General features: G+C 54.9%; 1 protein-coding gene across 1 annotated transcript in view; it reads left to right on the forward strand.

Moving 5' to 3' along the window:
* The first annotated feature begins 14383 nt into the window (after window positions 1-14383).
* Window positions 14384-22828, forward strand: part of DNMT3B (DNA methyltransferase 3 beta) — a 30450-nt gene continuing 22005 nt past the window's right edge. The window contains exons 1-5 of the mRNA XM_055139413.1: window positions 14384-14540; window positions 15243-15310; window positions 17448-17552; window positions 19207-19419; window positions 22648-22806. Coding sequence (XP_054995388.1) covers window positions 14384-14540; window positions 15243-15310; window positions 17448-17552; window positions 19207-19419; window positions 22648-22806 — 702 coding nt within the window. The remainder of the gene's footprint in view (window positions 14541-15242; window positions 15311-17447; window positions 17553-19206; window positions 19420-22647; window positions 22807-22828) is intronic.

Here is a 22828-nt window from a genome sequence, read left to right on the forward strand (position 1 = left end):
CTGCTCTGCCCACTCCACTGCCTTCTCCCTCAGGTTAATGCCTCTTGTTCATAAAAGCAGCCGGGCGAGGGCGAAAACAGTTTCATGCCTCACGGCCTCTCTGAGCCCCCACGGCCGTCCGTCCCCTCCGCATCCTTCCTAGTAGCCCCTACCAGCCTGCCTCAGGTAAGGACTCAGGATCAGGGGGCCCTTCATACGGTCGGCAGCTTCCACTGATGTTGGTATTCACCGGATCAACCCTCTGTAGCTGTGGACAGGGCCTGGGGCCGAAGGGTGTTTCACCTTGAAGGCTGGGGGTGCCACTCCCGCCCTCCGTCACCAAACTGCTCTTCTCTGTTAGGGGACGGTTTTCCAATCCTTGTCCTGTGTCACGTCTGGGAGTTGGCAGGGAGGAAAGCCTTTGTTCCCCTTTGAAAGGAACTGTTTTATTTTTTGCTTTAGGAGTTGGGGGCAGTTTTCTATGAAAACCCACCTCCCCCTAGCTTGGTGCCTACCTTGAAGGTGTAATGGCAACTGTGAGAGGCGTTCGGCCTTTACCATGAGGGACCTTATGAGATGCTGGGAATTGATCCCAGGTCAGCCGCATGCAAGGCAAATATTTTACTCTCTGCTAGGCCCTGGGAATCTTCCCCCACCCCCCCTGCTTTTTGGGTCACAGCCAGCAGTGCTCAGGGGCTGGTTAATCATGGCTCTGCACTTAGGAATTACTCCTGGGGGTGCTCAGGGGACCATATTTAATTTTTTAAAAAATTAAAAAAAATTTTTTTGCTTTTTGTGTCACACTCAGCGATGCTCAGGGGTTACTCCTGGCTCTGCACTCAGAAATAACTCCTGGCGGTGCTCAGGGGACCATATGGGATGCTGGGAATCGAACCCGGGTCTGCCGCATGCAAGGCAAACGCCCCACCCGCTGTGTTATTGCGCCAGCCCCAGGAATCTTTTCTTACAGCCACCTGAGCTGTGCTGTCAGGGTCCCGAGCACTGGGGCAGAGCCCCTCAGGCCCCACCGTGCTCACCCTTCCTGGGATTCATGAGCCTTTCCTAAGGAAAAACTCTCCTGGTATCTAAGGGTGCTGGGGATCGAACCCAGGATGGCCTGTGCAAGGCAAACTCCTTTCCCCCTCTGTTACACTGAGAAGGTAGGAAGGAGGGTCCATCAGGGGTGGGCGGGGCGAAGGGGAGGAGGAGGCAGCTATGGGGAGGGGGGAAGCTGCTTCCCCTCCAGCCATGTGGCCTGTGAGCCTGGCGCCTCACTGCCTCCCCAGGGCCTTACTCCCAGTGGGCGTTTGGGCTGGTTCTCCTGGGGGGACTCTGGGTCTCCTCGGCGCAGCCCCCAGGCCAGCTGTGCCTACTTGAGGCTTTCTCAGTAGTCCTTAGGCTAAGTGCCACGCGGTGGCTTGTGCCCCCACCTCCTTGGCGCTAGCAGATTCTGATTTTCAGGCGTGAATGCAGGGTCTTTGCTTCTGGAGTAAGCTGGGAAAGAGACTTCCTGTTCCTCATAGGCCACTCTGTGGAATGGGTTGGGGGGGGTGTCTCCTTAGAAGGGGCAGGTCTTCCTTCTCTGCCCGCTCTGCAGCTAGTGGAGGGAGAACATCAGCCCCCATCCCTGGACAGACAGCTTGTGCTTGCAGGAGAGAAGCGTCCAGTGCAGAATTTCTGGGGCTCGCATTGCTGGCCTCGGCCCCGGGCGTGGGAGGAGCCTGCCCCGCCGTCCCTCCCACTAGGACTGCTGTGTGGAGTGCAGGCTCGCTGCAGGTCTCTGCTTTCTGCCACGTGGGTACCACACAGGCACCTGCCCTCTGCTTGCTGGGAAACACACTTACTCCACAAGCCTTGTTGCGCAGCGGCCAGAGGAATGAGGTGGAGGGCCAAGAGTTTGTAGAAAGCAAGTTTCCGACAGACCGAGGCTGTCTCGGTCTGCATGGGTTTGTAGTTATTTTGATTTTGGCCGCACCTTGCTCTGGCTGTGCTTTGGGGCTGGTTCCCGACTCTGCACGGATCCTGGCGGGGGTCGAAGGACCATCATTGGTGTTGGGGAGCTAACCGGGGTCCCCTGTGTGCTGCAATGCGGGCGCCTCACTGGGGCTCCAGCCCCAGGGATGGGCATATTTCATGAGATGACTTCACTGTGCTTGCTGCGAAGAGCAGAGGAGAGCCTCCTGCTCTGACGCTGAGAGGGAGCTTTGGCACTTGGCACCACAGCCTCAGGTATTTACTTTCGCTCGCGTTTCTCCATCTCTCTCTCTGGGGTAGCACATTTTTTTTTTTTTTGCTTTTGGGTCACACCCAGCAATGCTCAAGGGTTACTCCTGGCTCTGTGCTCAGGAATTACTCCTGGCAGTGCTCAGGGGACCATATGGGATGCTGGGATTTGAACCCGGGTCGGCTGCGTGCAAGGCAAATGCCTGACCCGCTGTGCTATCGCTCCAGCCCCTGTTCATTTCTTGTAAAAACAGATTGTCCATTCCAACACAGTGAGACTCCATGGGCACCCATACCAGTGCTCGGCTGCTCTGGGTCCTGACAGCACAGCTTGGCTGTAGGGAAAGAGTCTCTGGCATCAGCCCAGCAGTGGACTTACACTGGCCAGCTTGACCCACCTGCAGTCGCCTTCATGCATCCAGCATAGCAGACCCTGCACCCCCCCACCCACGTTCTCCCTCCTTATCTCCAAGGGTTCGGGATCTGATCTAAACCTTTCAGAAAAATGTTCTTAGACCACCTGGGAAATATGTTGAGCAGTAGCCATGGGAAGATGATGAGCAGGAAATAAGAACAGCATGTCCAGGGATGTCGGGCGGGAGAGGGAACAGCAGTTGTCAGTGGGAAAAAACAAAAATTTTTATCCTTTGGAAATAGATTCTATTTTTCCATTTGTTTTTGGCTTTTTGGGTCACACCTGGCAATGCTCGGGGTAACTCCTGCCTCTGCACTCAGGAATCACTCCTGGCGGTGCTCGTGGACCATATGGGATGCTGGGAATCGAACCTGGGTCAGCCACATGCAAGGCAAATGCCCTGCCCACTGTGCTATCTCTGCCTGGGTGCGAGAGGAGCTAGGAAAGAGGGAAAGGCTGGGCCTTCTCCGGGGAAGAGAGTGAGGCCTCTCTTGTGGTAGAGGCTATTGTTGCTGCTTCTCTAAATCTGTTTTCATTTGTTTTGTGGCTCCACCTGGCAGTGCTCAGGGCTTCTTCCTGGCTCTGCACTCAGGAATTAATCCTGGCAGTGCTTGGGGGACCATATGGGATGCCTGTGATCAAACCCAGGTCAGCTGTGTGCAAGGCAAGAGCCCTACCCGCTGTACCATCTCTGACCCCTTGCTTCTCTCATTTTCTTTTTCTTTTTTTTCTTTTCTTTCTTTCTTTTTTTGCTTTTTTGGGTCACCTGGCGATGCTCAGGGGTTACTCCTGGCTCCGCACCAGGAATTAGTCCTGGCGGTTCTCCTGGGGATCATTGGGGTGCTGTGGATCGAACCCTGGTCGGCCACATGCAAGGCAAATATCCTACCCGCTGTACTCTCCCTCTAGCCCCTTCTCTGATTATTCTCCAGTGTTGGGTTGCCAGCCCCAAGGGAGTTTCCTATAGGGCTTTCCTTCTGTTCTTTTCCTTTTGATGATACAAGATAGTGTTTTATTGAAACTTATTTAGAAGGGTGTGAAGGCAGAGAGAACGAGTGAGATAGGCAGAACGCAGGTATGAAGAGCAAGCCCTGTTCTATGTGTTAGGTCCTGGCTCCCCTCTTTGAATTTTACTTTGAAGAGCTCTGACGACACAGATTCCTTTTTTTTTTTTTTTTTGTTTGCTTTTTGGGTCACACCCAGCAATGCTCAGGGGTTACTCCTGGCTTTGGACTCAGGAATTACTCCTGGCAGTGCTTGGGGGACCATATGGGATGCCGGGGATAGAACCCAGGTCGGCTGCGTGCAAGGCAAACGCCCTACCCGCTGTGCTATCGCTCTGGCCCCAACCACAGATTCCTTTTGTAAATGCCATGATGTGATGTTTTGGGGTAGATTTTGGAGTATTCCATGTAGTATTCTTTTAAGGATAGCTTTCTGAGAGGATCTTTTATTTTGTTATTTAATTATTTCTTTTAAATTAAAAAGGGGATGGGTAGAATGATAGTATAGTGGTTACTGTGCTTTCCTGGCACACTCGGGTCCAATCCCTGGTCCCCCATAAGGTCTCCCAGTACCCCATATGATGCTCCAAGCCCACCAGGAGGATTTCTGAGCACAGAACCAGGAGTAGGCCCTGATTACCACTGGGTGTGGCCCCTAAACAAAGAACAAGTGAAAATTAGGCAAATTAGATATTGGTCACACCCAACAGTGCTCAGGTACTACTCAGCTACTCAGCTTGTGCTCAGGGTCACCCCCAGAAGTGCTCAGGGACTATAAGGGGTGCAGGGCTTTGAACCCAGTTTGCTGCCTGCAAGGCAAGTGTCTTAACCCCAATCATAGCTCCTCGGCTTTTTTTTTTATTTTCAGCTTTAGTATATTTTTTCTTTTGGGGTCATACCAGGCAGTACTAAGAACTTAACTCCTGGTAGTACAAGCAAATGCTCCAGGCCTGAAATTATTTTCCAAATGGTGCAGTAAAAAATAGTTGTTTTTTTTTTAAATTGATGGGGTAAGGATGGGGGGAGGTGTCACTCAGCTGCACGAAGGACTTACTCCTGGCTGGGCTGGCAACACCAGGTGACCTAGTGCAAGGCAAGCACCATGCCCTCTGCACTATCACTTTGGCACAGTAAAGTGTGCCAAAGTGATATTTTATTCAGGAGAAAGTAGAGGGGAGAGTCCCATAAAGTGGTAAGTGATGTCCCCCCAGCTGAGACTCCAGAATGGAGTGGCCTCAGTGTCCCTGCCCCCAAGTCTCCTGAGGGACAAGCTGAGGTGGACCCAGCTTTTCTGTTCAGAGCCACAGCAGGGGTGGGGGCGTGGCTGTTTCTAGAATAAGCCAAGGCAGGGGCCCTGCAGGGAGGGACCTAATTCCATCCATGCTCCCCCCACCCCACCCCTAGTTAGAATCCTGCATCTCATGCATTCATGTCAGGCACAGACTCTGAGCTGCTCCCGCCCACTCTCCCTGGAGATTCCTTCACACAGCCCTGGCTCCCGAGGGTCACTGAGCCTCCTAGGCTGGATCAGCTTCCACTTGCCAGAGGGTCTGATGCAGTCACAGCTGGAACCCTGAGCTCCCAGGGAGGTCCCCAGGCCAAGCCAGAGTAGCTGAGCCTCAAGAACAGCTGGTGATGCCCCAGCAGCCTCAGCCAAGTGTGATGTTGATCACAGTGTGTCCTGCCACTGCAGTGCGGAGTCCGAGAGTGAGGGGGAGAAGATGCCCTGGGGGTCCCAGTCAGCTGTGGGGGGGGCGCTGTCTGGTAGGGACACCACCTCAGCTGGTGGGCACTGTCACCCCAAGGGCTTGTCCTGGTTTTCCATGGCAGGCTGCACCACTGGTCCATGAGTTTGGAGCAGAGAGACCTGTGTGGTGTCTGGACCCCTGAGGTGTGTTGCTTGCAGAACTGTGAGCCCAAGGCAGTGAGTGTTAGTCTGGGAGCAAGCGTGATTGTCACCATTCCCTCAGACATGGAGCCGGGCGTGGAACCCAGATGGAGGCTCTGTTCCATTGGTTTGAAAGCTGTAACTTCTGGGCTGTACTGACAATTGGCAGATGGTCTGAGCACATTTGGTGGACATGTCTGAGTTGCTGTTTGAGCTGAGATGCTGGCTGGGGGTGCCTATGTGGGGGATGCTGGGTTCCCTGTGTGTGAGCTGGGATGCTGGGGGTACGTACCTATGTGTGGGATGTTTGCAGTCCCTGTGTGTGAGTTGAGTTGCTGTACAATGTTTCCTGGCTGATGATTGCAACCCTGACTGGTTAATTTACTATGGGTGGGTCCAGGTTTTTGTTTTGTTTAGTTTGGGGGCCATACTGTTAGTACTCAGGGTTCGGTCCTCAGGGTTCATTCGCCACAGTGGGCCAGGAATCTATGTAGCCTGGGGTAGACATCCCACGCAACATGTGAAACATCATTCATGCACCCAGGAAACTTAGTCTCACAGTTCCCTTATTTTATTTATTTATTTATTGCCTTTTGGGTCACACCCAGTATTGCACAGAGGTTACTCCAGGCTTTGTACTCAGGAATTACTCCTGGCAGTGTTCAGGGGACCATATGGAATGCTGGGAGTCGAACCTGGGTCGGCCGCGTGCAAGGCGAACACCCTACCTGCTGTGCTATTGCTCCAGCCCCATTATTTTACTTATTTTGCTGGTTCCCTTATTTTAAATACCTTTCTAGTGTTCAGTTTTAAACTTTTTCTTCTTTTTCTGCTGTAATTATAACATACCTAGTTTTTCCTTGCCATTTTGCTTTCAGATGCCTGGAGTTCTGTGGTAGGGCCTCACATGTAACACCTTTTTGGTTCGATTTTTTTTTTTTTCGTTGTGGGCCAGGTCTGCCATTGCTCCGGCGCAGTTTCTGGCTCTGTACCCTATGCAGTGCCAAGGATACATCTGGTAGCAGCTGGACACAAGGTGAGCACCCTAGCCCCCCTGTGCTATCTGTCCACAAAGCCTCTTTTCCCATTTTATTGAGATGTAACATTACATTGTGAGGGACATGAATGTCTTTAGTCCCATGGCCTTAGGTCAATAGTTGCCTCCTGTCACACAGTAACCCCCAGGCTGGTTGACTGATACCACCCTTCTCCTGAGGACCGCAGCAGAGGTGCTTGTCCTGCATAATAGGCTGCAGACATGAAGCATCAGGTCCTAATGGCGATGCAGCATCCGCCAGCCTAGAGTGTTGCTGGTACCAGGAGGGGAAAGGGCTGGGGTGCAGCATCCGCCAGCCTAGAGTGTAGCACCAGGAGGGGAACAGAGGCTGGAGGGCAGCATCCACCAGCCTAGAGTGTAGCACCAGGAGGGGAACAGAGGCTGGAGGGCAGCATCCGCCAGCCTAGAGTGTAGCACTAGGAGGGGAAAGGGCTGGGGTGCAGCATCGCCAGCCTAGAGTGTAGCACCAGGAGGGGAACAGAGGCTGGAGGGCAGCATCGCCAGCCTAGAGTGTAGCACCAGGAGGGGAACAGAGGCTGGGGTGCAGCATCCGCCAGCCTAGAGTGTAGCACCAGGAGGGGAAAGGGCTGGGGTGCAGCATCCGCCAGCCTAGAGTGTAGCACCAGGAGGGGAACAGAGGCTGGAGGGCAGCATCGCCAGCCTAGAGTGTAGCACCAGGAGGGGAACAGAGGCTGGGGTGCAGCATCCGCCAGCCTAGAGTGTAGCACCAGGAGGGGAAAGGGCTGGGGTGCAGCATCCGCCAGCCTAGAGTGTAGCACCAGGAGGGGAACAGAGGCTGGAGGGCAGCATCGCCAGCCTAGAGTGTAGCACCAGGAGGGGAAAGGGCTGGGGTGCAGCATCCGCCAGCCTAGAGTGTAGTAGCACCAGGAGGGGAACAGAGGCTGGGGTGCAGCATCCGCCAGCCTAGAGTGTAGCACCAGGAGGGGAACAGAGGCTGGAGGGCAGCATCGCCAGCCTAGAGTGTAGCACCAGGAGGGGAACTGAGGCTGGAGGGCAGCATCGCCAGCCTAGAGTGTAGCACCAGGAGGGGAACAGAGGCTGGAGGGCAGCATCGCCAGCCTAGAGTGTAGCACCAGGAGGGGAACAGAGGCTGGAGGGCAGCATCGCCAGCCTAGAGTGTAGTAGCACCAGGAGGGGAACAGAGGCTGGGGTGCAGCATCCACCAGCCTAGAGTGTAGCACCAGGAGGGGAAAGGGCTGGGGTGCAGAAGAGTGACTGTGCAGAGCCACTGGGGGAGGGTACAAAGGGGCAGATGCCCAGAGTGTGGGTATGGCAGTACCCCAGTTCACACTCCTCAGAGGTCCTGGGCCCGGTGCCGCCAGGAGACTGCCGTCTATCTACTTTTCATCTGGAGAGGCCATAACTGTGTTTAAGGCTTGCTCCTGGCTCTGCACTCGGGCATCACTCCTCTGGGGCTTGGGGCCTTATGAAAGTTGGGGGATGAAACCAGGGTTGGCCCTGCACGAGGCCAGAGCCCTGCCCGCTGCACTGTCATTGCTGCAGCCCTATCTTCTACTTTGGCACCCGCCACCCAGTGAGCGACAGGGTGCCACCTGCATGGCAAGCACCCTGCGTGGAGCCACCCGCTGAGCCCAGGGCTTTCACCTACAGAGAGGCTTGTTAATTAATGGAAAGAGTTTCTCATTCTCCCAGGGGTAAATCCATTCACAGTAATTTCCATTTACAATTTATTTTATTAAATTGGGATTCAGCATCCTGAAGTTGGAGTCTATGCTCTATTTTCTTTTTTTGGGTGGGGAAGCAGGTGCCTATCTGGTTGAACTTGAAGGTGACTCCTGTCAGTGCACAGGGAGAATGCAGTGCCGAGGATTAAACTTGGCTCCCATATGTACCCCAGTCCCTTGAGCCATCTCCATGGCGGTTGCTGAATTGTTTCACCATCCACAGATCAAACACAGACGTGGATATTTGTTTAATTTTATTATTATTATTTTTTGCTTTTTGAGTCACACCTGGTGATGCACAGGGGTTACTCCTGGCTTTGCACTCAGGAATTACGCCTGGCGGTGCTCAGGGGACCATATGGGATGCTGGGATTCGAACTCGGGTTGGCCTTGTGCAAGGAAAATGTCCTACCCGCTGTGCTATCACTCCAGGCCCATAATTTAATTCTTAATTTTTTTTTTTGCTTTTTGGGTCACACCCAGCGATGCTCAGGGGTTACTCCTGGCTTTGCACTCAGGAATTACTCCTGGCAGTGCTTGGGGGACCATATGGGATGCCGGGGATCGAATCCGGGTCGGCCGCGTGCAAGGCAAACGCCTTACCCGCTGTGCTATCGCTCCGGCCCCTTAATTCTTAATTATTCACTGAGAAGATTCCAAGATTCCAGGGGCTGCAAGGAGATTTCAGAAGGCTGGAGCTTGACAGGTGGGAGCCTGAATTCTGTTCCCTGCATTGAATAATCTCCCCAAGCATTGGGGACTGACCCCCAGTATCCATCCAGCAATAGTACTGCCTACCTGCCCACCACCCATAGACCAGGCTCACCACCCCCAAAACCATTTAAGGCTTGGAAACAGGCTTCATGCAGTGGGGCCTCTCTGTTCACCCTTTGCAGACTGGCGAGCTCTCCAGTCTGATTTTGAATATGGAAAAGCTGGATTCTTCTTGGTGTTGGTGTGTACCTTGGCGCGATTATCTTGCTGGTCTGCTTTTGCTGAGCTTTTGTTGGATGGCTTGGTCTGGAAAACGGGGTCAGGTGGATAATGCACGTTAAGGGGGCGGTGTCCATATAGTAGCTCCGGCATAACAGTATTTGTTTTGTCTGATTTTAATTTTTTCTGGGCCACGCCTCCTGACTCTGCTTTGGGACTTGGTGGGTTTGGGAGGGACATTGGAGACTGAGACTAGGGCAGCCACCTGCAAAGCAAACACGCGTCTTACCTGCTGTATCACTGTGCTGTCTCTGGCCCACCATAACGGTTTTGCAATCTGGTTGGGGGTAACAATCAAGAACTTGTGCAAGGCAAGGGAGGGGCACGTTCCCCAGCTGAGATTTTCCTCTGAGTGTGCAGAGGGAGGAATTCCTGTCAATGGGGGAGGCAGGAGAGTTTCAAACCTTAAGCCCAGGGCGTGGGTGGGGCCACAATGTCCCCTTTCCTTCCACACAGCCCCCTTGCTCCACAGTGTGAGTCGAATTAATGCAGTTAAGAGGTGCAGTGGAATAACTCTGCAGCTGGTGCTCTAGGAAACAAATGACCTCACCGACTGGTTGGGGCGGTCCCTGCCTTTTCTGAAGTCTAACTGGGGTGCCACCAGACCCTGCAGGAAGAGTGGACCGAGGTGGGGTGGGTGGGTACCTCTAAGCTCTGGCACCCTGAAATCCCCCAACCTCTGGCCAGGCTCGGTTCCTCAGCAGCCCAGGGCTAGGACCCCACTTTCGGGAGACAAACTTCATGTCAAGTCCCTTTGGACTCAAGCTTCTGTGCGCCGGAGAGGAGATGCTTGGTCCCTAACTTTAGCTTCTAGGGGACCCACATGTCATGTCACATGGCACCTGTCTGTATAGGTCTTGGCCCTGTTTCTTGGTGATGTCTGGTTCAGCCTCAGGAGGAGGTTAGGAGATGATTGATCGGCATGCTGTACGCAGGGACCTGGGAACAGCTGGAGCCTCTCTGAGGCGAGCGTGGAGCCACCTGTCAGCCACCCCCCCTACCTTGTAGGAAGGTGCAGGTCACCTCCCTACACCTGAGCCAGGCAGTGACCCCTCCAGCTGGAGAGCATCTCATTAGTGAAGGCCGCTGGCCGCTGATACCATAGCTGGGACGAGTCATTCTTTTCGTTCTGCATTGGTGCCAAACCTGGTGGTGCATAGGGTGCACAGGGCTTACTCTGGGGTCTGTGCCGATCACACCTGGTGGCAGTGCCTGGGGACTGTGTGCTGTATAAGGGATTGAACCCCGGATTGTCGCTTTGTCTCTCCAGCCTTCACTTTTACTTACTTTTGACATGTGAGGAATCAAACTTGGCCTGAGACTTGCAAGGCAAGTGCTCAATCACCGAGCATTTCCAAAGACCCATATGGAGTTCCCGGAAGCTATAGGGAGTCTCTTGGGAAAAGGTGGGGTGAAGATGCTGCCTCCATCCTGATACCCCACATTCTCCTGTTTACATCTACCTATTGCTAAGAAAGAGCCTGTCGAGTGTGTGTGTGTATGTGCATACATGTAAGTGTACGCTTCTTTACCAATTAGGGTTACTTTGAACAAATAGTTTACTGTCTCAGTTTACCGGTCTGTAACTGAAAGAGTTACAATGCAGGACCACACAGTGCACCTGGGGATTCACTCACTGTCTACCTGGGTTCAGCACAGGTGACAGCCTGGAACAGCCTTGGTATAGCCTGACTGCCCTTAGGACTGACGGATCTTCGGAGCTAACTCAGGGATCACGCCTGAGTCCTGGTGACCATATAGGACACTGAGGATTGAACCTGGGTCGACCACGTGCAAGATGTACTGGTCTCGAAACCAGCTTTTGAGTCTTTCCAAGTGTGTCGCTCTCTCCCTCTGCCCTTCCTGGTGGGTGCTGTGACTGCCCAGGGTTTACACTCACCTGGTCATGCTCTCTGGGGCTGCCCGCCAGGCCGCAGGAGGCTTGCGCTCTTGGCTGAAGCTCCTGCCGTGCGTCTTGTCCGGATCTTGGTGCTCAACCAAGTCATTGCTCACTGGTGCCACGGCCATTTCATTCCGGGGCCCGCGCATGGGGCTCTGTGGCAGGCAGTGCTGGGGGAAGGACTGCCCCCACAGCTCTCAGTGAGGGTGGGACACGGGAGCTGACTTGTGGCCAGACCCTGGCAAGGCCCGCCTACTTCTCCCTCTAGCCTGGACCTGCCCTTGCCAGGGGAGGCCTCTGGCAGCTCAGAGGCTGAGGGCCCCAGGATACATTTATTTAACTCAAGGATAAAAATGTTTTTAGCTCCAAAGACACATAGAGCTGGGACTCTCTCAACCATGGCCGCAGTTTCTAGAAGCTGCTGTGTGTTTGTCAGTGAGGCCAAAAGAATAGTTAGCAAAGTATGGGGTTTAGAAATCTTATTATCGGCAGGGGGCGGCCAACCTAGCAGTGTCTAGAGTGCCACACACAGGTGGTGCTCCGGAAACCCTGCAGAGCGGTGCTTGGGGTCACCCGGAGCTCAGGCCAGGGCAGGACGAGCTCCTAAACCTCCCTGTAGGGTCTCCCTGGCAGCAAGGCATGTTTTAAATTCTGCAGATGGAGCCAGGAGTCTGCCACTGCCCCAAGCTTAGGGTTGTCCAGCAGCCCCGGACTTGTAGAAGGTCACTTGCTTGTTCATCCCACAGTCTCCTCGGGGCCCGGGGGCCTGCCCCTTACACTCGGGACCTTTTTCTTTGACGCTGAAATCTGGCTTTGGGGAAGGCTTTCTGCCCACTAAGTCTGGCCCCAAGGCCGGTGGACAAGTTGGCACTTCCGAGATTCTGGAGGAAGGCCTGCCGTAGTTAATCATTGTCCCTGGGCCTCTTCAAGGAGGCCACTCCAGCCTGACTGACTGTTCTCCAGAATTTTCTTTGGAGGGGATCTCTCTTGTGTCCACCCCTGGTGGAAACCAGCGTTTCATCCTGCGCCTTCATCCTGCGCCTTCATCCAGATGATCTAGTTCATTGACTTGGCTGATGGTGAAGCACGGGGAATTAATGATTACTCTGAGCTACACTTCAGCAGTTTTCCCGGGGTTTGGGCTGCTCAGGGTCAGCCCGTCTGTCCTTCCGGGTCAGGGCCAGGGCTCAGGCCCGGGCCAGCCTCCTCCCGAACTGGCAAGAGAAAACAGACAGCTGGAACTTTGAACCAGCACAGCCTGGACCCCGCGGGGTAAATAAACCGTGCTGTGTTAGGAATCTGTCCATCCTCACATAGGGCAGAGCCTCTGCAGTGCGCTTGCCCCAGGGACTTGGGTAAACCCCAAGCAGCAGGAGAAAGGGCCCGGGATGCTGCACTCCTTTTGGTTTGGGACCCACTTCCAGTGATGCTCAGGACTTAACGCCTGGCCCAGTGGTCAGGGGATTACTACTAGGAGGTCTGGTGATCTTATGGGACGCCGGGGATCAAACCTGGGTCAACCACGTGCTTACTGTAACCAGCTTTTGTCGTTTCTGTGCATGTCGCTCCCTCTAACACGGGATTCCTAGTCCTGTGCCCACACCTGGGGGGGTACCCCGGACCTCTGCAATGGACAGCACCACAGGTGACACAATTCCGCACGGGGGCGCTGCAGAACGGTAACACTGAGACCCGCAACGCCCCCTAGTGAGCAGGCGCCAGCATTACTTACGCAGCCATAACCTAGAAGCTTCTAGAAAGTTACTCCTCTTGGGAGAAAGAGTGTGCGTCAGCAGCACCGCGTGGCCGTAAGTCCCAGAGATGGGGAGCGAGGGCACAGCATGCTCAGGGCCTGACTGTCAGAGGCTTTTCCTACCCGTCGGAAATGATTTCCAAACGGGGTCGAATGGGAGCACAAGGCCTCACCCTGGAGCAAGGCTATTTTTCTTCCAACAAAAATGTCAAGTGCAGAGTCCCGTGACTTGTGGCGTTTGTTGTCTTGGGGCCATCCCTGGCAGAGCCCAGGGCTTACTCTGGGCTCTGGACTCAGGAGCACGCCTGGCACGATTGGGGGGGCACGTGGGCTGCCGTGGATTGACCGCCTCCCCCAGGTTGGCTGCATGTGGGCAAGGCAAGTGCCTCACCTGCTCTGCTCCCAGACCCTGGCCTGGGGCTGCAGGAATTCTGGTGATCATGTCCTCGGTACTGGGTGAATGCAACTCAGTGCTGGTGTGATTCCTGGAGGCTTTGCCCGTCCTTGCTACGGGAGGTTTGAGACTAACTCAGCTGTATGGAGGAAGCTCACCCATTCCCCATGAAACATGCAGGGGCGCAGGAGGCCAATGAATCAGGGGAAGGTCCAGGTCTCGCGGCCCACAAAGGTCAGGCAGCTCATCAGTCCCTCGGGAGCCTGCGCTGAGCTGCTGGTTGCTGCGGCCCATGCAGATCCCAGCCCCACAGCAGTAGGGGACAATAGCGCTGCTGTGGGGGTCAGCGGGGCATGGGTGGGGGTCAGCGGGGCCATGCCCCAGGGTGAGTGGTCCCCTGTCTTGCTGGGTCTGTGCCTCCTCCATCCCTTCCCTTCTGGGGTACTTGGGACTCTCAGCCCCTGCTGGTGAGGGAGGAGGGGAGTGAGTGACAGGCCAGCAGACCAATAGGCCCCAGAGGTTGCTGTGAGGCGGGGCTTGTGCTGCCATGGAGAGAAGCTGTTCTGTGGGGGAGGAGGGGGCGGTGGGAAGAGGACCTGGAGATTGAGGGGAAGGGAGAGAGCAAACAAAGGGGTCAGCTGGGAAAATAATGCCCTGGCTTCCTGAGTCAGGGCAGGCAGAAGGGGCCGGGGGCAGAGGGGACCAGGGCTGGCGGCAGGCGGGAGGGTCCGAGATGGCATTGTTTGAAGTGGGCAGCTAATTGCTCAGAGCGGCCCAGAGCCCCAGCTCCTGCCCCGGGCGAGCCTCCCTGGCCAGGGTCAGCGCTGGCTTCTCGGCCCTTGGGCTGCCTGGCCACATGGAACCAAGTCCTGAGCCTCTGAGTTTGGTGAGGGGGGCAGGTGCCGGGGGGCGGGCTGGGCGGGGGTCCTGGGGCAGAAGTCTTCTGTGCATGCAGCCCAGGGTCTCCGGGCCCAGGGACACCGACCCAGCACTGGGAGCTGTGGAGGTGTACCGCCCCCACCGGCCTCGGCACCCTGCGCCCTGACGCCTTCTGGCCCCCCACAGGAAACCATGAAGGGCGACACGCGCCAGCTGAGCGGAGAGGAGGAGGTCAGCGGGAGGGAAGACTCCATCCTGACCAACGGGGCCTGCAGCGACCAGTCCTCGGACTCCAAGGATGCCCCGTCACCCCCGATCCTGGAGGCCATCAGCACCCCGGAGATCAGAGGTGGCCGGGCCCGGGGGCAGTGGGCGCACGGCAGGATGGCTGCCGCCCAGTGGGAGGCTCTGGGGAGGCCGGTGTCGACCTTGTCCAACACTGGGAGTCCCCGTGTGACACGGAGCCCCACCAGCTTTTCCTCCCTGAGCTCCCCAGGGGGCTGCCCTCAGCAAGGACTCCCTAAGGTGCCCCAAGCAAATCCCCTTGGGTGCTTGCTGCTCGCCTGGCAGTGCTCCCATAAGGGATCCTGGGATGCCATGGATCAAATGAGGGTGGGCCACAGGCCAGGCACGCACCTTACCCATGATAGTATCCCCTTGTACATCTCATCTTTGTACTTTAATCTCCCATCAGAGCTTGAGCCTTTGGTCCCTCAGGAGGGGATCAGCCACCCTGGGGAGCAGGCACAGGTCAGAGGGCAGCCACATCCACCCCTCCTCAGCAGCTTTTCCCGACTGCTGTGCATGCAAGCCCTTCTGTCCATCCTGCCCTGGGAGGGTGCTGGCACCGTGCGGTCCAGCAGGTCTTTCTGTTGGCTAGCTCGTATTCAGCCCCATGGTAGCTGTTAGCCACACACGGGCAGACTTTGCAGAGCGTGGCAGCCACTCGAACAATCCCCAGGAGCTACTTTGGAGCCGGGAGTCTGCCAGGGGCCAGGAATAAATCCCAGAAGAGGACTAAGTTCCCTTACAAACTCTGTGGTTCTTTTAGCCACAGGCCGAAGATCGAGTTCCCGACTGTCCAAGAGGGAGGTGTCCAGCCTGCTGAGCTACACACAGGTACGGCTGCTTTTTATCGCAGAGGGTGGGGAGGTCTGTCCAGTGGTCATGCAGAGCTCTGGGGGCCCCCCAGGAACGGGCAGGCGGGCCTTGCTGCAGAGCAGGTGAGCTGTGCATGGCACAGAGCAGAGGCCGAGGAACCTCAGGGCGGTGTTTGGTGGCACAGCACACTGCTTACCCTGAAGCTCCTCATTATTCAGCTTAGGGTTTTTGCGGGGGAGGAGTTTCATTCCGAAACTCTTGGTTTCACACTCACTCAGGCATCACTGCTGGCAGAGCTCAGGGGACCATATGGGATGCCAGGAATTGGACCCAGGTTGGTCGAGGGCAAGGCAAGCATTCTACCTGTTGCACTATCTCTGCAACCCCAGTGTAGCTTTTTCACATGATGCTTCTGACAGTTTTTTTTTTCCTTTTTGCATCACACCCAGCGATGCACAGGAGTTACTCCTGGATCTGCGCACAGGAATTACTCCTGGTGGTGCTCAGGGGACCATAGGAGGTGCTGGGAATCGAACTCGGGTTGGTCATGTGCAGGGCAAATGCTCTACCTGCCGTGTTTTATCGCTCCAGCCCACTGACATAGTTTTTGAAATATTTCTTCTCCATCTGGGATATCAACTACATCACTTCAATTAAAGCATCCCTTTTACAAGTGAAGACAGTCTGACGCGGTTGTGAGATGATTCAGATTATCGTCTTTGAGCAGTTTTAGAAATGCATTGAATTGACTTTAATCTTTGCTTTTCTGGGCCTTGCAACTCTCCTGGCTCTGTGCTCAGTCCTGGCAGTATTTGGGGGGGTTATATGGGGTATCAGGGATTGAACCCAGAATGACTACACTGTCTGTCTGGCCACTGGTTTTTTTAAATTTTTTTTGGTTTTTGGGTCACACCTGGCGATGCACAGGGGTTACTCCTGACTCTTGACTCAGGAATTACCCCTGGCGATGCTCAGGGGACCATATGGGTTGCTGGGATTAGAACCCAGGTCACCCGCGTGCAAGGCAAACGCCCGCCCTACCAGCTGTGCTATCACTCCAGCCCCTGGCCACTGTTTTTTTAATTTTAATTTTAATTTTTTAATTTGTTGAAATAGAGAATGATTATTGCTATAGGATTTCCTGTTTTGGGGAGCACTGCCAGCCATGCTCAGGAGCCATGTTGGCAGTGCCCAGGGATGAATCTGGTGTTCACATGGAAGGCCTCTGTGTACTCCCCCTCCCCTCCCTTCCCCTCTCCTCTTCTCTCTTCTCTCCGCTCTCTCACTGTCCCGCCATTTTATATACATATACATATACATATACATATACATATACATATACATATACATTTATTGCTGAATATACATATGCCTTCAGCTTACTTATCAAACATGCTGGAGTTTTGCCCACTTGGATCCCGTTACAGAGAACCAGTGTCTGCCTGTGTCAAGGGATCTGGGTGAGCAGGAACCAGCTGTGTGCAGGGGACAGTGGCCTTCTAGGCCTGGCAGCTGCTGCCCTTTCGTCAGATTCCTCCCTCTAGCAGCAGGGACATTTCTGTCTAAACATTTGCTTGGCTGCCCACCCTGGACAAAGCCTGCATCACTAGATCCTCCCGACCGCGCACTTCTTGCCTCTCCCTCTTCCCATCCTTGGCGGGAGGGAGGCGTGCAGGCTCAGGGGTGCGGGACTCAGACACAGCTTTGCCTGGGAAGCACCAGAGACCTTCGGTGGCAAGTGCCCCTGGGTCTCCCTGCCCATGGGGGTGGGGGTGGGGGTGGGGGTGGGGTGGAGTTTAACCAGTGACTCTGGGACCAATGCACTGTCCCCTAAGCTTTTGGGTTTTGGGTAAAACCCGGTGATTCTCAACATCTCCTGGCAATGCTCAGGGCAAGTGTTTGCCTGCTGTGCTCTCTTCAACCCCCATTCTGAATTCAGAATTGTAAAAATTCTGGGGAGTGGGTTTGGGGCCACAGCTGACTGCACAGGGCTTATTCCTAGAGGGGCTGAGGGCACCATATGAGGTGCCGGGATCACATCCCGGTTGGTGCGTGCAAGGCAGGCACCGTAGTCCGAGAACTATCACCCCAGCCCCATGCAGACCCCCCTTTGCTCACAATGTTGAATTAAGTTGCTTGTGCTTCGTTTGTCTAGGATCTCACCGGCGAGAGAGACGACGGGGAAGACGGAGAAGGCTCCGACACGCCAGTGATGCCGAAACTCTTCCGGGAAACCAGGACGCGCTCCGAAAGCCCAGCCGTAAGTCCCGCCCGAGCCCCCAGGCCTCTGACATGCAGGCCTGTGGCACAGCCAGGCCCACGTCTCCCAAGTGAGATGTTCTGGGGTTCAGGCTGAAGAAGGGCCACATGTGGCCAGAAGCAGGGGACACGCTTAACCCCCTCTCTACAGTTCCTGGAACTTAACCCAAAGCAAAACATGAAATCCTTCAAGCTCTCGAACCCTGCTTTACAACACCCAAGGGCATCGGGGCCTGGGACTGGAGCAGTGTAGTGGCTAGGTGCTTGCCTTCGTGGGGCCTTACTTGGGTTGGATCCTCCGCACCACATGGTTTTTTCAACCTAGTCAGAGCCATCGTCCTCTGATCCTTGAACACAGCTATGAACCCAGGTGCGGCCCGCAAATGAGAAAAGAAACCTGGGTCGGATGACAGGAGCGAAGGCTCTGGTTTTGTGTCCTGTGGGTCTTTGGTTTGAATCCTGGCACCAAAATGATTCCTGAGCACCAAATACCTGAAACAAAAGAAGCAACATCTGAGCACTCCCTCTGGGGTCTTGATCCTTCGCCATCTGGCAATCCAGCTTTTCTAAGAGTCTTGGAATTTTACTTTTTTGTATTGGGGTCCACCTGGCGGTGCTCCGGAGTTGTGGTTCTGTGCTGAAGGATCACTTCTGCCAGTGCCCAGCGGGCATACTCGGGCCTAGGCCGGGCTGTGTGTGAGGCAAGCACCTGACACCTGCTCTCCAGCTCCTTTAGGCTTTTTTTTTTATTGTAGAGGCGGGGGGGGGGGGGACAATTTCCTTTAGAACCCCCCTGGATTGTTTTCAGTCTCTCTTGCAGGCGCGGCGGCAGCTGGGCACAGGAGTGTGGGGTTCGGGAGGCTTCCCCTGCCCTTGGCCCATGGCCTTGGGAGTTGGCAGGACAGACACATCTGCTTAAGCTCCAGCACGACCTGAGGCCCCGCCCCAGGTGCCCCCCTCTCAGGCCCCCCAGCCCGCACTCACCACGGCCCCCATGTTGCCCTCTCCCTTCTAGGTCCGAACCCGAAATAGCACCCGAGCCTCCAGCTGGGAGAGGCAGAGGCCCTCCCCACGTCCCACCCGAGGCCGGCACGGCCGCCACCCCGTGGATGACACCCCCGTGGAATGTCCAGTGACCAGGGTTGGTTCTCGGGAGCTCGGGCCCTGTTCCGTTTCTCTGTGTCGGAATGGCCGGAAGACCCACCTGCTCCCTCTCGGCCTCGCCTGGCCTCAGCTCTCTCTTTCTCTCTCTTTCTCCCCCTCTCCCCCCACTCCCTCTCTCCTTGGTGCTGGTTTAGATCCTAAACTCCGTGACCCTTTCTGAGCTGATCTCCTGGAACTGGGGGGCCGGCGAGCCTGCCCTGGCTTCCCAGTCCTGCCTGAGGGGCTTTCTGGCCTCTCTGTGGCCTTCATTGGCTGGACCCAGGGCAAGGCCACAGGGTCGGGCACAGCACCTGGATACGGTCCACAGGCACCTTTCCACAGGATGTCCCCTCCTCCTCCTCTCTCTGTTCTGGTCACAGGGGTCTCCTACGCACTCGAGCTGGACGGTCACCCACTGCCCTCCTAACTGATACATCCTCTCTCTGCTGGCTGGGCAGCCCTTGGGTCACCCTGGGCCGCCGGGAACCAAGCTTTTGTCTTTCTGTTTTCAGTCCCTGCAGCGCCGCACAGAGTCCTCGGCCAGCACCCCGTGGCCGTCACCCTCCAGCTCTTACCTCACCATCGACCTGACGGAGGACGACGTGATCCCACAAAACAGCAGCACGCCCTACACCAGCCTGGTCACCGAGGGCCCGCAGGAGGGCCCGGAGTCCCCCCACGCGCGGGATGCTGACAGCCGAGACATAGAGAGCACCGAGTACCAGGTACTGGGGCAGGGGCCGGACAGGGACCCAGAGGGGACAGGACGTCGCCTCAATGAGCCTTTTAATTTTATTTAGTTTTTTTTGGGGGGAGCACATCTCCCCCTTACCAATGAAAAACTCTCCAATAACACCTGGATCTACGCCCAGGCGTAGCTTTTGGTAATGCTGAGGAAGCAGCATGTGAGACAAGTACCGTTTTTTGTTTCCTTTTTTGGTCACACCCAGCGATGCACAGGGGTTACTCCTGGCTCTGCACTCTGCATTTAACTCCTGTCATTTTCTTGGGACTGTATGGGATGCTGAGAATCAAACCCGGACTGACCACATGGAAAGCAAAGGCCTTACCCGCTGTGCTCCAGCCCCCAAGGCTAAACGCTATATACCTACCACTTTCCCATCCCTGTCACTTCTTTTGCTTGGTTAATGGGCCATACATGGTATTGCCTCATTCCTGGTGGGGCTAAGAACCATGTGTGGTTCCAGGGTATGAACCAGGGTCAGCATGTGCAAGACAAGCACCTTGCTAGTTGCCGTATTTCTCCAGCCCTGTTGAGCCACTTTTAAGTTGTGTTTTTACACCATACCCAGTGCTGGTAGCTCCTAGTCCCGAAGATACTGTGATCCTGTGTGGTGCCAGGGACTAAACATGGGGCAGTTGTGTACAAAGCAAACACACTGCCTGGTATAAACTCACTGGGCCCTAGTACTTTTTATTTTTATTTTTTTGCTGGAGGGCGGGGGCAGCAGAAGGAGTTTGGAGTCCCAGAGCTTACACCTGGCTTGCTTTGGGCCACATGGGTGGGATATTGCAGTGGATCCTGAGTTGGCGTGAGCAAGGCAACCACCCTCACCTCTGTAATATTTCTCCAGTTCCTCTAGTGCCACTTGTGAAAAGGGTATTTCCCTTTTTGGGGATGGAGGCCACACCCAGCAGTGCTCAGCACGCACTCCTTGCTTTGAGCTCAGGGATCACTCCTGGTAGCTCTGTAGAACATGGGATGCCAGTGATGGAACAGGGTCAGCTGTGTGCAAAGCAAATGCCCTTCTACCCACTGTACCACCTCCTTGGATCAGATTAAGTTTTTTTTTTTTTTGCCTAAGTTCAAATTCAGCATCACAAATTGAGCCTAACTTCTGCCCATTTGTGGGAATGCACACGCCTGGCCTGAGGACTGAGTAGTATTGGGGTCAGTAGTGGGGTCCCCATGGGCAACATGCCTGTACCCGGCCGCCCTTAGCACCGTGTCCCCATTCTAGCTTCTCTTCTGGGCATCAGTCTCCTTCACCGTCAAGTGGCTGATATTCTTGTTGGCCCACCCTGGACACATTGAGGAGACATTCATAATATTGCTCTCCTGTAATCCGGTCTGTGGGCTTTCCTCGTCTTCTACTTCCAGACATGGGTTTGATGTGAAGGTTAAATAGGACCAGTCTTGGGGCTGGAGCAATAGCACAGTGGGTAGGGCGTTTGCCTTGCACGAGGCCGACCCGGGTTTGATTCCCAGCATCCCATATGGTCCCCCTGAGCTCAGCCAGGGGTAATTCCTGAGTGCAGAGGCAGGAGTGATCCCTGTGCACCCCCGGGTGTGACCCAAAAAGAAAAAAAAATGGGACCAGTCTTATGTAATAGCCACAACATGCCCAGTGTCCAGCCCGTGGCCAAGCCCCTCACCCAGGACTCTAAGTTTTTCACAGGAAATCGGTTTTCTAGCCTGCAGCAATTGGCCCTGGAGACAATAGGTGTCAGTTCCAGAGGTGGGGCTCAGGACCTCAACCAGCAGGGTTTCTTCAGGCATTTCCTTTGTTTCTGCACCACATCCGGACTATGCCTGGACTTCTTCCTTATACTTTATTCCCTACTGCACTCTGGTAGGGCTCATGGTGCCAGGGATTGAGCCTGGGGTGGCCATGGGCAAGCACTCTACCCACTGTGTATCACTCCAGGCCTCTTCAGGAGTTATTTCTTTTTTAAATTTGCTATTTCATTTGGGGGTGGGGGGCTTGGTCACTCCCAGAGATGCTCAGGGGTTACTCTTGGCTCTTCACTCAGGAATTTCTCCTGGCAGTGCTCAGGGGACCATGTGGGATGCCGGGGATTGAACTTGGGTCGGCTGCATACAAGGCAAATACCCTACCCGCTGTGCTATCTCTTCAGCCCCTCCAGGTGTTTCTTTTTTTCTTTTTTAATAATGTAGGAGTACTGCTATTTGTTCAGCCATTGATTAAGCTGATTGCATTGGGCATGAACTCCACATTACTTTTTTTTTTTCAATGATATCACTGTGAGGTTGTTACAAATTTTTTGTTTGGGTTACTCCCAGCATTGCACAGGGGTTACTCCTGGCTATGCACTCAAGGAATTACTGCTGTCTGTGCTCAGAGGACCATATGGGATGCTGGGAATCGAACCTGGGTCGACCGCGTGCATGGCAAACGTGCTACCCGCTGTGCTATCATTCCAGTTACAAAGTTTTCATGTTTGAGATTCATCCTTACAATGATGGAACACCCATCCCTCCACCAGTGCACATTCTCTACCACCCACATCCCAGTCTTCACCCTGCCTCGATGCAGACAATTTCTCCAATACTCTCTCATTTTGGGCTTATGTTTTGTTCTAAATTTCGCACCACCATTCAAGCCAACCTTGAATAAATTATGCTAGATAAATTATTTTCCACTGTTCATTTTGAATATCATGAGAGCTCAGACAGCCATGATTGTGAATGTAAATTTGTATATTGTAAGTGGTTGGGTTCCAGAGCCATCTGTGTACATATGGCATTAAACCATTTGGGGATTCAGATGGCGGTCTCTGGGCCAGGGCTGTTGGTGCGCTAAGATGGCGCCCGGAGGTAAATTGTAGGCATGACAGGTAGTGTGCTGGGCGGGAGGGGGCGCAGGGAGGGACAGCCTGAATCTCCACCCTGGACATTCAGCCCTGGAATCCAAGTACCTGGACCTTGCTCGTGGAAGCACTTGCTCACCGTGATTCCATCTTGAGTAGGTGGGGAGACTGCAAGGCCCCATCTGGGGTGCCCTGGTCTGGGAATTGGGCCTGGAGAGACCTCCAGCGCTGTGGTGTCTTCTGTGTGTCTGCGCCAGGGCTGCTGGTGGCTAGGGTGGCGCCCGGAGGCAGGTTGTGGGCATGACAGCCAGTCTGCTTGGGGGGAAGGAATCTGGGGGAGGTCCAGGCATTTTTTAATGTGACTTTTCCCCCCTCTCTAGGATGGGAAGGAGTTTGGAATTGGGGACCTCGTGTGGGGAAAGATCAAGGGCTTCTCCTGGTGGCCGGCCATGGTGGTGTCCTGGAAGGCCACATCCAAGCGCCAGGCTATGTCCGGGATGCGCTGGGTACAGTGGTTTGGTGATGGCAAGTTCTCTGAGGTGAGTCACGGCAAGCATTTCC

The sequence above is a fragment of the Sorex araneus genome, chromosome 5 (assembly GCF_027595985.1).
Source record: "Sorex araneus isolate mSorAra2 chromosome 5, mSorAra2.pri, whole genome shotgun sequence".
Taxonomy (NCBI): domain Eukaryota; kingdom Metazoa; phylum Chordata; class Mammalia; order Eulipotyphla; family Soricidae; genus Sorex; species Sorex araneus.